Raw genomic sequence first — 16,051 nt, 5'->3', positions numbered from 1 at the left:
CCAGGTGTTGTCTGTCCCCAGTGCTGAGCTGTTTTTCATACCGTGGTTTGCAAGGAGCCACTTTGCAAAATAAATAGTACCAGTGAGCGTCCACAGATTTGGCTACAGTGTTTGGTTTCTCCTCTAATTACCAGGAGAGTCTCCCGGCTCCACGGAAAGTAAGGAGAGCTAATTTGTTTTCTCAGATTGAGTAAACATTGTTGAGTTGCAGATAAAAATACACAGGAGGAGATGCACCCACAGATGATGAAAGCACATATTCCCCTGCTGACCCAGGATCAGGTCTCAGCTGGATTGCATCACTCTGAAGCTCCTCTGTTCCACGCGCTTCTCATCTCTCTCTTCTGTCTCCATCAAGCCTTCCGCTTCCTTCCCTTCAAAGCAGCAAAAGAAAAAGTTGCAGTTACTAATTATAGAGCGTTTTGCAGTGGATTATCAGACATCGTGGAAAACCTGCCTTCCAAACGGACCCAGCAGTGATCTCTGCACAAAATATTTAAATAGACAGGGCAGCACTCTCCTTTGAAAGGCAAATGCACTTTACGTGCGCTTCAGACATGCACTCGCCGTGCACAACTTGCCCACTTTCAGGTTTTTAGCGTGCTGGGGTCAAATTTTTGCATCAAAACCAGAAATAAAGCTTTTTTAGCAGATTCTCCTGAGACTGTGGCGCAGAAGCCTAAAGTGTGTATTTTCACCAACTGTTTGTTCACCTTTTGTGCATGACTGGAGTGCATGTGCAGAAACGACACTGTATTTGATATGATGTGAAGTTGCTGCAAAACAAAAACTCACAATGATGTGTAAAACTGATTTTTTTTTTTTTTTAAATAATAAGCTGGAAAATGCTGCAAATGTGGCCAATGCATAAATTTGGGACAGTTTGGTGCAACATGGACACACTCCAATCAGACTGCAGTGCTTTATACGTTTAATTAAAAGGGGGAAAAAGGAAGATATGTCATGGTTTTAAAGGCTGGGAAGAGAAAAAGCCAGCAGATGCTGTCTTGCACAAATGTAACGGGTGTATGGATACACTGCTGCATGCATTAACTGTACAACAGAATGATCTTCTTCTGAATCTATTTCTGTTGTGAGTTTATTTAGTTTGCTTTGTAGTTCATCGCTTCTTACTTTGTTTAATTATCAAGTGAGCCATTTCCTTTCAGAATGCCAAATGTCAATCAGACCCACAGGAGAGAGACTTGATTGCAATGAGGCATTTCACTGTCCCACTTACTGAAACAGCCGAGTTTTTATTCATGAGTTCTGATAAGCTCACCGAGAAATGCATGTGTGTATGCACAAACACACACACACACACACACACATTTCCATGGACAGAACAAAGAAGACTAAGATGTTGGTTGGATAAAGAAAGGAGTTAGATCGAAAATGTCAGAAAGAGACGGCGCGTTAAGAGGGAGAAGAGAGGAAGAGGAAGGCATAATAATCTTTGTTAGAGTTTAATGAGGCAGCTCTGCCTTCCAGGGTTTTATTGAAGCAGCTAGTCACATTGTTTGGAGCCATCTGTCCAGCCATTCAGCACGCTTCTTGATAGAATATTGGCACAGGCGCGCATACTACCTGGATGAAACATGCACACTCATTTATTGTCTGAATGGGAGCTGTCAGGGCAACAGAACACCAGGAATAAAAATAAAACAAGATATGAGAGAAAGAAAATCCACTTTACAGCCATACCAGATAAATCTGTCATGACAACATCCAAGATATCTGATTTCTTCTCAGGATAACGACCATCTCACTCGGAAGCTCTCATTCTTCTTACAAAAGTAAATTCAGGTTGAAACTGATGGCTTTGCTGTGTTTCCATATCTTGATAAGATTCCTGTTAAATGCACGACTGCTCTCTGCACGATGACTGAAGCTCTGTGAGGGTCACCACCTCGAAGACGAAGAGACGTTTTGTATTTAAAGTCTGCAGTCCGGTGAATACAGTCTTTAAGGAGTGATCAGTTTGCACTGTGTCAGTCAATAGTGTAATCTATTAGACAGAAAGGAGGAGATACAAGGAAAGGAGCTCATGTTTGAATAAATACCAGGACAAAATGAAGCCACGGTGGGATCTACGTGACACTGTGACCAGATCTGCACATGTTTATGCTTCTAACAGCATCTTTTCTTCAACACGATGTGATGACGTGCAGCTGTGGTGTGTCCCTGCTGCAGGTAACGGCTACATTGAAGGAAAGGAGCTGGAGAACTTCTTCAGGGAGCTGGAGACTGCCCGGAGAGGAGCAGGCGTGGTGAGTTCGGGAACAACCCGTTCATCCCAGTTCAAACGCTGATGACTGCTGTTTTACTCATCATCTGTTTTCAGGACCCTTCAAACCCCATCTTCAGAGAAAAGATGAAGGAGTTCATGCAGAAGTTTGACAAGAACAAAGATGGACGCATTGAGATGTCAGAGGTAAGTTCTGCGTTGGCCGTCATGGAAAAGGCACCTGTTAGCCAATAGTTTGAAAAAAAGATGCCACTATATGTGTTGAAGCCAGCTGGCTAAGTCTGATGTAATGAGTGGAAACAACAGAGCAAAGCATAAAAAGAAGGCCTCATCAATCTATACAGAGACATAATCCCGACCATTCAGATTCACACGATCTCTCAGCTCTAATCCAACACGTCAACTAGAGGTGGAGAAAAACCACAGTTCCTTGTACGTCCAGCTAGAATAATGCCAAGTCCTCCAGAAGTTTCTTGCAGATGTGTTGCAGGTGGCGGACAGCAGCTGGAAACAAAGATTTACTCTGATGTGTGACGGTTGGTTGTCAGATAAAAGCTGCAGCCAGAAACTGGAGCAAAACGCTGTAAAGAGCAAAGCGGATGTTTGTTCAGTTGGTTCCAACCTGATGGGACAGATGCTTTGAGACCGTTTGTGAACAGTCAGGTAACAAAATACTGGATGGCACATCTGTTACCGCCGCCATCATCAGCCAATCAGATCAAAGAAAGAAAAAGATGTTGATTCTGTTGCACTTAACAAAATGTCAGAACTGCCGTTTTAGACGTTAACTGGTCACAATAAAATAACTTGTAACCTGTAGATTTATGATGACGTTGACTGCTAGAACTGAAATGTCGACCAACTTCAGGTGTTGAGAACAAAAGAAATGACATCGCTCTTACACAAGCAGGAGGAATCCTCCGGGTGGCGTTGCCATGGCTTTAAAAAATAGTTCCAGTTCCTTCAGTCATCCAAAATCCATGTAAGATGGCCAAAACACCATTTTCTATAAATTGTTGCTTGTCCATTAAAGCAACTCTGCTGTTCTATTCTATTCTATTCTATTCTATTCTATTCTATTCTATTCTATTCTCCAGTCTTTGAGCAGTCTTTTCTCCAAAGCGACTTACATCTAAAAGCGACACAAGCGAGAATCAAACGGTAGAGGACGCCTTAAGTGCGACTGTCCAGGTGGTTGCAGGTGTTGCCATGTCGTGCTGCAGGCAGTCCACTTTTATTTATTAATTTTTTATGTTTATTTATTTATTTATTTTTCACTTGCATTTTGTTGAAGTGGCTCAGATGTTAGTTTAGAGTTTGGACCGACATGTGACCAGTTTTTCCCGCCAGCGCATGTTTGAAAGTTGGAAACTTGGTGGGTAGAGTCTGATCACACTCAGATTAAATCCAATGCACTTCAGAAAGTTCAGGAAGACATTTTACTGGAATAAAAAAACCTCTTGTCTTAACTAGACTTTGATTAAGTTATTTTTTATTATTATGATCATTTAAAGTTTCTGAGAGAAGTTTGTTCTGTTCATTGTTGAGAAAACCAAAAGTAAATCAGGGAAACTCTTCATGTAAAGCAAGCAAAACAACACGGTATAATTTTACTGATTTCATTTCAGCTAGTTGTTGGTCAGCTCATGTTGCTTCCTGGATGCTTACAGGTCTGTATTTAATAGAGTTTGCAAAAACCAGAAGAACTTTCTCAGCACAAGTTACCCAATACCTTGTGCCATGAGTGACATATAATAAAACATGTTTGTTTGAGAAATGAGCAGTTTTCTCTGATGTAAACACATTCAAGCTTTTTTTTTTTTTTTTTTTTTAAATATCTTTTAGCTACAATCTGCTTGCTTTTGTCTGGATTTCAGAATAAAATCCATTTCCACAGTAAACTACAACAAACTTTACAAGATGTTTTTCTTCTCTTTGTTGTGAAAAGGAAGAAAAAAATTATTTCCAGAGCCAAAACTACATTCTGAGAGGCTTAAGATACAATCGATCTTCGTGATGGTCTCTGAAGCATCAGTGGGAGATAGTCCCCCAATTTTCCGTTTTCAGGCTGGAATAAAGGGAAGATGAGAGAAAGGGTTTCTGCTGTATCAATTATCTGCTGCTGGCTTGGAAAATGAAATATCAGCTCGATGTATTGGATGAATATCCACCGTTAAGTCTTTGTCCAAACCACCATGATATCTAATAAATATTTTTAACTTAAGCCGCGGCTTCTGAGGCTACAGCTCTGTATTATTTATGCCTCACTTGGCCATTTTGAGGCTTTGCAGACAAAAAGCTCTCCACTCTCCATCTTTTTTTCCCAGTACATCAACTCCACCATCTTGTTCTCACCACTCCCGTCGTTTCTCCCCACAGCTGGCCCAGATTCTCCCAACTGAAGAGAACTTCTTGCTCTGCTTCAGACAGTTTGTCAGCTCCAGCGCTGAGTTTATGGCGGTAAGATTTGGTTTCTAAATATTCATGGAGTATTTATATTTATCTGTTTATTTATTCATGCAAAGCAGCTGCTCTTCAAGGTCCATTTGTTAGGTTTGGATTCTTCTTTTGTTGCAGAAGTGTTTTTTTTTCACAATAAATTATCATTAACCAGAGTCAGTCAACTGTGGACAGCCTGTATGTTTTCACTCCTACCTACCAGCTAATTTCATGGGTTAATTCCCTCTGGATTGTTGAAGGTGCAGCAATTAGTGACATGAAGTCTGGAATAAAAGATGCACACTGCTGCCCTCAATCGCACATGGCTGCACATGTCTGATGTTAAGACTTGGGAAAGCCATATGCTATTTTAAGTGTAAACTGGGAGTTGTATGACAACTAAGGAAACGATACTTTCTTGAAAAGTAAAAATGTGCATGTAAACAGATAAGAGGAAATTGCTTGCAGTGTTGCAGCCGCGATACTCAGTGCAGCTTCCACAGAGAACAAGTACGGCTTTGGAAGATTCAGCTAATTTTATGTGAACTGTTGGCTTTGCTGTTTCACAATCAGTAACTGGTCGATGTTAATTACTTAGGATGTAAATGGTACTCCAAAGATAAAATGTCAGTATGCAGGCAACATCTGAGTTGTTACTGGACTGGAGTGTAGGGATTTGTACACCTGCTGACATGCAGAATAAAAATGTCGATCTGAGCGTGAAAGAAAATGATTGATTCTGCTTTAAAAGTTAAAGACAGGAATAAAAGCCCTACCATTAACGTGTTTTATAGTCGTTTTGTGTGTGCAAATGGTCTACAAGGTCACAAAGCTTGGACACACTCTCCCATTAAATCTGATAGGAAAGTGTTTAACGTTTGACTAATAGTGGATATAAAATAAATGTTTTCTGCAAACTCCATTTAATTTACTTTACTTTATTTCTGTATATCAAACCCAGAAGGAACAATATCACGATAATAACAATAAAATAACAAAATACAATTCAAATCAGAAAAAAACCCAGCACAAAGCACATTGTGGAGTTCACATTGGCCAGTGTCCAACATGTAAAAAGGTTCATCGGTGGTTCCACTATCTGGAAGTGAATCTGACAGCACTGCAACAGGGTTAACCAACAATGTAATTGTTGTTTTTAATTATGTTTAATTTACTTCAGGCATGATTTGCAACTTATGAAAAGTTAGCAATGTTAAACATCCTGTTGGTTCATTTAAAATAAAACTACATCAATCCCACTTGATTCCGTTTAACATCATGGTATAAAAAAGTTGCTTTTAAACAAACAAATGGACAATTTTTCTTCTAATCAGGTTAACCAGCAGCTGGGATTACTGAGAAAGTGAATCATTATAAGGAAATCATCAAAGATGAACCCTAAACCACATCTCTCTAGCGACCTCAGACAGTACAGTACAATTCATGTATGCAGTATCGCGATTATCATTTTTGGAATGTAAACATGTGCTAAATGCTAAACGAGTTTTTTCATTTAAAAAAAAAACACTACTGACGTAGTGACCATGAAAGGTAGAAGGAATAGAGAATGAAACTGCAAACACAAAACACAAATGCTACGAACTGTTGCTAATTGTAATCACAGTGGCACTGGTCCGCCCCCTGGTGGTTGCAGGTGATAATTACATGTATAATCAAGCTTGACAACTTATTTGTATTTCACTTCCTGTAATACCTTCGGAATAAAAGTCTTGAAAAAGGTTTTTAAAAAGGCTTGTAAACATAATTACCACGGCCAGACACAAATATGGGCTTCAGAAGCTGCCCTCTTACATTCATTTTTTCAATACTGCTTAGTCGAATTCAAGGATGTGAGGGAATTTGGAGTGCAGGAAAAGCAAGGTTTACCATTTGGAAAACAAAAAAACAAAGTTAGCTTGATGAACTCTCTCCATTTTTATTTACAGCAGTAATGTTACATTTCATAGCAATACAAATTCCTTCTTTTTCCTTATGGTGTTTCCAAGTAAGTTAGGTAACTGTATCCTTATAACTCAATATAACTTTATATGAGCCAAAAGACTTATCAGAAATTTTTACACCTTAGAAGTACTCGAAGTAGCTCTGCGATCATTTCAAACGATATTTATCAAATTATGTAACTACATCACAACGGCAATAGATTTTGTATCCCTATGATAGACAATTGTTTAAAACATTTTTTTTGTACTCAAGGGCAATATTTATTCATTTAAGTTTATCATTTGCTAAAATTGCTGAGAAAGAACATCAAGATTAGATCACCGACATTTAACTGCACCTTTTTAGTAACATTTCCTTCCATGAGTTAGAGGGTACTTCCGGTTTAAATGCTTTAAATGTAAACGTCAGGGTAAAACAAGATTTAAAAAAAAAAAAAAAATGTATGTAAACCACGCAGAATTCTCATTTTAAAAAAAACCCCATAAAAATATTGATGAATATTGATAAAGGAAACAGGGAATAAAACTGCTAACTCACTAGCCTGAAGCCTGAAACTGTTGTTGGCCCCTGGTGGTTAGAAAGAGTCACGTTAGATAAGTTAGATAAGTTTAATATGTATTTTACATACTCCCAATACTTCAAAATAAAAGTCTTGAAAAAGCCATTTTTGTAACTTATGGTCCTAAACCACAAAGGGCATTATAACCCATTACTTTTAATTCACATTCATGATTCAATCTACTTTCCTATTTTAATTAACTGCTGACTCTGTTTACTTGAAATCTCCCCTTAAAGATTCATAGCATTTATGTCACGTTATTTTAAAAAATGAATAAATCAATACATTCCCTTCTTTCACCCCGCACTGCCAAGAAAGCTAGCTGTCTTTGCCATAGCTCTTAGTTTTATGTTAGTATGATTATATCAGACAAAAAGATTTAAGAAAATAGTAGCTGTATTTAAAAAATGAATTTTTAGGCGCTCATCAGAAGTAGGTCTGTGGTTGTTTTTAAAACTTTATGAATGAAATGTGGCCATATATCAAAATTACATCCCAAATTAAGTACAGTATGGATCAAAATGATAGAATACTGTTGATAACATGATTTTGTTGGGGCAACTTTCACTGTAATTTGGATAACTGGTTGCTAAAATTATTTAAATAAAAATACAGTCTACTTCCATTGTAGCTTAAAATGCTTAAAATGTAAACAGTCGGAAACCAGCTTAGAAGGGATGCTGAAATGTAAATCACACAAATTTTTATCAAATTAATTTATTTTAAAAAAATAAATAAAGCAAAATTGAAATAGTGACAGAGGCTGATGTGGGTAATGAAACCGAATGAAACTGCCAATTGGAGCAGAAAGTCGCAAGTCTGAACTGTAGCTAGTTATTATCGCAGAGGAACCTATCTGCCCTCTTGTGGTCAAATACCCGTAATTACATATATGGTCGAGGTAGATAAATTACTTAAGTGTTATATTTCCTGCCATTTCTTAAAAACAAAAGGCTGTGGTTTGTCCTCTTTTCTTTTTAAGAGTGCTTTTATAAAGCATCAGGTAAATTCACAAACATTGAGATAAAAGTACTTTAACATAAAGTGTAGAATGCATTAAGTAGAATCTGAAATTAAGCAAAACTGTGATGTTTCACTTTTATCGTGTGTATTTTGATAACATATCAAAACATTGTCAGAATTTTATTTTAATTTATATTCAAAAAAATTTAAAAAAAAAAAAGATTCTTTTTCAATGATCATCCGCAGTAGCTTTCTAATCGTTTACGTCTAATTTTACACATGAAATGTGTCTCCCTCTTGTGGTTATACATTACAATTACACTCTATTGCCCTATAGAAATTTGTGTCTGCCCCAAAATCCGTATGTAATCGAATGCATCAAGTATTGTAGTTAAGTTAACCAGTCGCCGTAAATATGGAAAATATCTATCATAAAAATAATACCACAAACACGCCACATATATTGGGGATATTTTCCTTTAGTGTCATATTAAGAGACGTAGTATGAAAGTAAGTGCAGTACTAAAAAAAAAAGTTATGAAAAGCAGTCAGCATGGTAAAAGAAGTAAAAACACTTTAAGAGAGCGAACATTGAGAGAGGATGTATGAATTTCAGAGATTTTTTATAATGCTGTGTTTAAGACAGACAGTTAAATGATAGACTGAAACAAAGAGTGCTACAGGCTGTAGCTAGTTCTAGCAGCTGACTGCCCTCTGGTGTTCGCCAGTGGTATTACTAATGTCACTTAATATAAATTACTTACATGTAGTACTTCCTGTCAATTTGTCAAAATAAATGTCCATCAAATACATGCAAAAGCTATTATTTTCTTTTTTCTTTTTTTTTTAAAAGACTGGTTGTAAACACAGTACACCCCGTAATAAAAAAAAAAAAAAGAAAAAAAAGAAAATTCATATTTTATTTGAAATGCAGTAACAGGGAAGGTTTTGCCTTTGAAAATAAAACTAATACCATCTCACTTGACATCTCAGCATTATTAAGATACAAAATTATTATGATAATGAGAAAGTGGTGACAGAAACTTCATGGAACTTGTCATGAAAAGTAATGAAAATTTAAAATGGCTGTTTTCAGCTTGTTATATATAACTCTATTTCAACTTAATGTCATTAAAAAAAAAATTAGTATTTTTTCCACTTAATATTTTCTCTCATTTATCAGTATTACCATTGTTGTAGCTGATAGAGTTAAACAGGAGCATACACCTACAGAAAGACTATATTGCCATCAGGTTTGGATATAAAATAACTGATTGGTGGGCACACCACTGGGTCATTTCACCATTTTAAGTTTGTCAAGTGTCGTTAGTTAGCTTATTATGCACAGGTATCCACTGTGATGTCAGAACCCTGACCATAACAAATGCCAAACAACCCCTAATAACATCATAATAAACAACCCTTCCATAATGTCTGCTTTGTTGCTAGTTTGCCACCTTTTAAACAAGTAAATAGGTAGCTGCCTGAAACTCGTCCTTATTTGTTTAAAACAGAGGGACCATTCAGATCAGTTTCTTTAAGAGACAGCAGTATGCCTTGGACAAAAGATGAAACATGGTCTACGTGTAGCAGTGTACAAAATAACAAAAAGTGTGATTTTTCGTAGTTTTAAAAATAAACATGAATCATTTATGTCATTATCAGTAGAATTAAGAAAATGATGCCGCTCCTGCTAACAGTAATAGATTTTATTTTAATATAATGTGAAAGATTATGTGTAAAAACATGAAGCAACTTTACAGTTTTAACTGGGGTTAAAAACAGATTTAAAAAAGAACATTTGACATACTGTTTGGGGACATTATGAAATCACGTGTGTGGAAACGGTTCAATTTTTTTTCAGGCAGGCAAATGGAAAGAGATGCCACCTTAAATTATCCATAAGTGAAAATTCCCTTTCAGACATTAAGAAAAGAAGGACTTTCTCTTTCTGTCTGCTAAGCACTCTAGTCTGATTCTTAAGGAACTACTGATATAAAAATGTCCTGAGTTTGAGTGCTGCTTTGAATTTTGAATAATAAATGACTGAAGAAGTAACAAGAAGACATTCTAAGAAGGCTGTAGAAAAAGGAAATGATTTATTCCACCAAATATCTCGGGGGGGAAACAGTAAAAGAAAATGGCAGATTTCATGTTAGATCGACTGAATTTAAATAATGACGAGAATTAGAGACAAATTACGTTAAAATTAAATTTAAATAAAAAGAAAACATCAAAACTTTATTTGTCCCAGAAGAGAAATTCTTGGCACACAGAGTAGTTATCAGTTTTGCAGCTTGTAAAGTATAACAAAGAAAAATGGAACAATGCAAAAAGAGTCTAGATATGATAAAGTGAAATCAAGCAAATAATGTAGAATAAATAAAATTATTGCCAAATACGATTATTTATTACACTGGAATAATATAATATAATATAATATAATATAATATAATATAATATAATATAATATAATATAATATAATATAATGTGAAATAATATAATATAATATAATATAATATAATATAATATAATATATTATGCCATAAGTTGTACCACAGCATGCTCATCAGTATGCTTTTAATGATGATTATACATGTTATACAAGTATAATGTGCAGAGTAATACTCGTATAGAATAAAACCCCATAAACTGTGCAGATGTAATAGCAGCAACATTAGAAACAAATGATGACAGTTGTGTGCGGTAAGCAGTATGTTTTTATACAAAATAAATGTGTAAGTTAACAGTAGATGTGTATGTAACAGTGCAAATATGAAATGGACTTATAAAGAGTCCCAGCAGAGAAGGACCACCAATCAATATGAATTTATGTAGGAGTTGGGGGGAATTAGAGGGGAGGGGAGCTGTTTTCTGGGTTGGTGGTGGGGGGGGGGGGGGGGGGGGGGGGGGGGGTGTGATTGACTGGGAGTTGCCGAGTTGGATAGCCTTGGATAGTTGGATCAGGCTTCATTTGGAGCAGCGGAGCCGACATCCAGAGGGAAGCTGCTGGAAAGCAGGAAACAGGGTATGGGAGGAATCCTGAGAGATCCTTCCAGCTGCTCTCAAAAGGTGGACGGATCTCTGACTGGTGAGCCAGTAATCTTGGAAACACCTGGACTATGTTCTGACAGGAGAACCTGAGCCCATTTTCAAGGAAGGAAAGATCTGGAAGATGGTCCTCCACCAAACGAGTTGGGTCTGCTCAGGTGGTCCGGCCACTGCTAGCATTTCCTGAGGATTGTCTCACTGTTGGAGGGAAAGCTCAGCAACTAGTCAAAGATAGTCCCAAGCATCTGTCTCCCTCCATAACCTCTACAGACCTGGCTAGATCCTTTTGCTTGTTGGAAGATTTTATCACCATCTTCTTGGTCTGATCCATGTTCACCTGCAGACAGGAGCCCAAAGAGTCCCTCAGGGCTGATCCACGGTGCTGTAATGGCACCGAGAGGATAACTGTGTCTCCAGGTGGCGTTGTTGCTGGGAGGCTCTGTGTAAAAGATGAAGAGCAGCTGTGAGAGGACACAGCCCTGTCGGGAGCAGGTTGAGGTGTGAGGATGGCCGGAGAATGTGTTATTAACCTGGACCTGAGGAAGAGATGTCGGGACTTTACAGGACATGTGGAGAAGAAACTCTTCTTGTGTCATATTTAGAAAGAATAATGATAGGAAGAGAGGAAAACGAATGAGAGGGAAGGTGTGGAGAGGCCGAGGCATACAAAGGGCAAATGAGAGGCAGCAGTAATAGAGAGGCCATAACTGAAACGTCAATGAAGAGTTGAGGGCCGGGGTTTGAGAACATAAAACAAGAGAGGGGGATTAATCTGTCTTTGTTGAAGGGGGAGCTGGCAGAGAAGTTTTTAAAGGGTTAGTATGAGGAAGCAGAAACTTCTATTTTCAGAGTCATATATAATGGATAACACCACTGTAGCTCCTCTCTGCAGAGCCCAGAGGAGGAGCAGGAGAAGAAGGGGGGGGGCATCCATCTTTGATAAGGAGCCCTTCTTTGGACAGGGACAGCTGTTAGATTAAAACATTCATTAAAATGACTTTCTTTCTCTCCCTCATCCCTCTCTCAGCCTCTCGTCACCCGGCGCTCCGTATGTGGGCGGATGGGATTGTATTGAAAGCCGTGTGATTACACAGATCTTCCAGGCCTTTCAGGTCGTCCCTCTGCAACCGTTTCTGCTCTGCGCCAGAGGAAAGTCAAACTCTGTGCGCAGTCCAAAGAGCAAACAGGCGGTCGATCAGGGAAGATTTGTTTGTGGGGAAGAAAAGTATAAATCACCGCGGAGAAGCAGCCTTTGTGTGCTTTTTGCATCCGTGATGAAAAACATCTTTTAACTCAAATTCTCGTTGTTTTCTTGATTCCTTTCAGGCATGGCGGCGATATGATACAGATCGCAGTGGCTACATTGAAGCAAATGAACTGAAGGTAAAACAAGTCATTCAAATCAATCACAGGAAAAATTGTTATGTAATATTTAATCATGTCAAAACCGTTTTCAAAAATTTATAACAAATATTCATTTATTTATTCACCTTCTTATATACTTACATTTTGTTTTCTTTTTCTCCTTTTCTCCCATTCACTTGCACATCAACACACACTAACAGAGTCCTAACACTAAGCTGTAGTTATCAGACTCGCTGACGTGTTTATTGCTCCGCATATTGATGTGTATTCACAATGCTTTCATCTATGTGTCTGTTTGCACTTACATCAATGTTACTCACTTCTTGCATGTTATTTTGTTTGCATCAATAAAAAGAAAGGAAGGAAAGTGAAAATAACAATCATCTTTATGTTTTTGTGTCATGATTAGTCACTACTTTTCTTACTGGAGACCATTATGAATTTATGTGCTAAAAATAAGGTGACATTTTGGTAAAATATGTGACTTTTTTTTATCCACGAGTGAGTTGAGAAGACTAAATATTAAAGTAGATTATGGCAAAAGTGCGTGTCCTTTATGTGCACAAAACACTCCACAATCATAGTTTTGTTCTCTGGAATTTTAGATATATTCCCTCGCTGTCACTCAGTGATGCTGTTCCAGCCTCGTATCACCTGTAAGTGTCTGTTTTTTACAGGCAAGATCCAGCAAAGCATTTGTTTAGTTCAATATAAAGCACTGGATAAACAGAAAGCATCACTGTGTTCCGTTACAATAAAAAACACAACACATATGACCAACGTAAGTTGGAAAAAACAAACAACATGAACTTTTGTTGGACATTTTTGATGCATTTGTGGGTTTTACAACATTTTCATTGCATTTCTTTCATGACACATTCAATAGGATGTGCACAATTCACATTGAAATTACATTATCGCGTTTCTGGAGATTCTCAAACAAAGTGAAAATGTGGAAGTAGCTGAAAACAAACTGCAGTGTTTTGTTTTTTATCTGACGAGGCAGACAACAGAGCTTCAGAGCTTTTGTGTGTTACGTAACACAACATGTAGATGCTTTGTCCCTCTCGTCTCGCAGCCGACTGAACACTGTTATTTACCCATACAGGACGTGATGATTAAATTGTACTGTGGCTCGTTTTCCGTACTTTGTTGCTTTAACAACATTTAGATTATGAGTTATTGATCCAGCAAGTATGACTCTGTAAATGTCTTGAAGGTGGTAGAGTGCTGACTCTGTATATATTCATTTTGGAAAAAACTGCAAGCTTCTCTGTGACATTTAGTTCATTTATTGGCACCAATAAGATGTAATTTCTTAATTATGATATCAGAAGTGCTGAAAGCATGAGGACAATATTCAAATGGAATTTCTATTTATCTGCACAGGGAATTGGTCCGCTTCAAACTGAAAACAAAAACAGCTAAAAATGAAAGTTTAAAAAGCCTTAAAAACACAAACATATCATGTAATGGAAACTATTTGCCAGGTATTATCACGGTCAAAATTTGTGTCTGCCCCAGAATCCCCCTCTCTGTTTAATATTTAGTATTTCTTTGTTTTCAGTAGCCTTCCCCGACCTTGGTTCTCCTTGTTATCTTTGACAAATATGCTTCAATTCCATATTGTTTGCTGATGAAAATATTACACATTTTCTTTCAAACCATTTCCACTATGTTTGTAATGTAACAGGACATTTTATAAGATCAGATTGAGTTGCAATCTGTAATTTTATCACTAGCTGTTGTTACATATAACAGAAAGGACACTTCCACAATCATAGTCTGAAGTTTCTTTTTATTTGTTTCTATCATGAGTCTTAAAATTGCAGAATTCTGCATGTGGGGCTGAACCACAGTGATTGTGTAAATGGGCGGCAGGTGCAAACATGTTTGAGACTCCCTATTTAAGTGAAGGTTTTACGTATTTTGTGGCTTTCAGCAGAGAAATCTGACATTTATTTAGAAAAAAAAAATAGTTAATAATTTTGGTAAAACTATGCGAACAAGGAATGAAGTAAAAACATATAAAGACATCAAAAGCTAAACAAAAATATATAATAAAAACACCTGCAATTAAAACAGGTTTGGGCGTAAAACATGAATGGATATGACACAGTCTCTCCTTTCTAATATAATCCTCATTTATTTTTCTTCTTCGGTAATATTACGGACATCATAGATAAGTGTGACCACTGCAAGTCCAGTTGGATGCAGGTGTTGCCATGTAATGCTGCAGGCAGTGCACTTTTTTAAAAAAAAAAAAAAAAAAAAAAAAAGCTTAATTTAAAGTTTTTGTTCTCCTCTCTCCCTGCAATGGTCCCTTTGTTAAAATATGAGGAACAATTGATCCCACAACATCATCTTAGGCGCAGCTTATTCGTCGGTATTCGGGGTGGCGCTTTACATTGGTTCAGGTCCCACCTATCAGAGAGAAGTTTCAGTGTTTCTGTTAGAGCTGCTAAGTCTCATGCAGAACCTCTCACATGTGGAGTACCTCAAGGCTCTATACTTAGTCCTCTTCTTTTCTCTTTGTATTTACATCCTCTTGGCTCTATTCTTCTAAAATATGGCATCTCGTTTCACTTCTATGCCGACGACAGCCAAATTTATATGCCATTAAAGAAGAAGGGTAATGCTTACTCTATGAACCAGCGCATTGGTGCAATAGAGACGAGGCTGTAGTTAAATTTTTCACATCTAAATGATAAAGGTCATGTTTTTTCTGACCTAGTGATGTCTCCGAAGCCCATATTGATCATATTGATCTTTAAGCCCATATTGGTGTAAGAATTGACTGTGACCTTAAATTTGACACACAGGTTACGTCGGCTATGAGGTTCGGCTTTTCTTAAAGCAATTAACAAAAGTTAAACCTCTTCTTTCTTTGCACTACTTTGAGATTTTAATCAATGCTTTTATTACAACTAGTTTAGACTGCTGCAACGCACTTTATGTTGGTCTCAGCCAGTTGTTACTTGACTTCAGTATGTTCAAATCGCTGCTGCTCGACTCTTAACTGGTACTAAAAACGGGACTACTTCACGCCAGTTTTAGCTTCACTTTATTGACTCTCAGTTCATTTTAGAATTGATTTAAAAATCCTTCTTTATGTTTTCAAATCTCTTTTGAAAGAGATTCTGTTTGACTTGCCTTCTGTTTGACTTGCTTTATCTGTACGTTCCCCCTGATTCTCTCAGGTCAGCAGATCAATTGTTGTTAATTGTCATGTAGAAACATTCACCAATGTTTCTACATGCAGATCTGAATGTAACAGCAGGAAACAGCCAACTGGGAGTCTTAGTAACACTCCCTTTCAAGCTCACCTGTAGTGGCTTATTTTGTTGTATGGTACAACATAGCACCACTATATAAGTCATCAAAACTAAGTAAAAGTCGAGAGGTGACTTTTTGAGTTGTTGTGATAGAATGAGCTGCCTTTGCACATCAGACAGACCATCTA

General features: G+C 37.3%; 1 protein-coding gene across 2 annotated transcripts in view; it reads left to right on the top strand.

Moving 5' to 3' along the window:
• calb2a (calbindin 2a) overlaps nt 1-16,051 on the top strand; it is a gene marked incomplete at both ends in the record, with an annotated part of 31,913 nt that overhangs the window by 1,824 nt on the left and 14,038 nt on the right. For both annotated transcript variants that reach the window (XM_079255507.1, XM_079255506.1), the window contains 4 exons: nt 2,194-2,270; nt 2,345-2,434; nt 4,628-4,708; nt 12,550-12,606. In XM_079255507.1, the coding sequence (XP_079111633.1) occupies nt 2,194-2,270; nt 2,345-2,434; nt 4,628-4,708; nt 12,550-12,606 (305 nt within the window). The remainder of the gene's footprint in view (nt 1-2,193; nt 2,271-2,344; nt 2,435-4,627; nt 4,709-12,549; nt 12,607-16,051) is intronic.

Source organism: Telmatherina bonti, assembly GCF_933228915.1.
Source record: "Telmatherina bonti genome assembly, chromosome: 2".
Classification (NCBI taxonomy): domain Eukaryota; kingdom Metazoa; phylum Chordata; class Actinopteri; order Atheriniformes; family Telmatherinidae; genus Telmatherina; species Telmatherina bonti.
The sequence above is the reverse complement of the archived record's forward strand: the minus strand, read 5'-3'. Positions and strand labels throughout refer to the sequence as shown.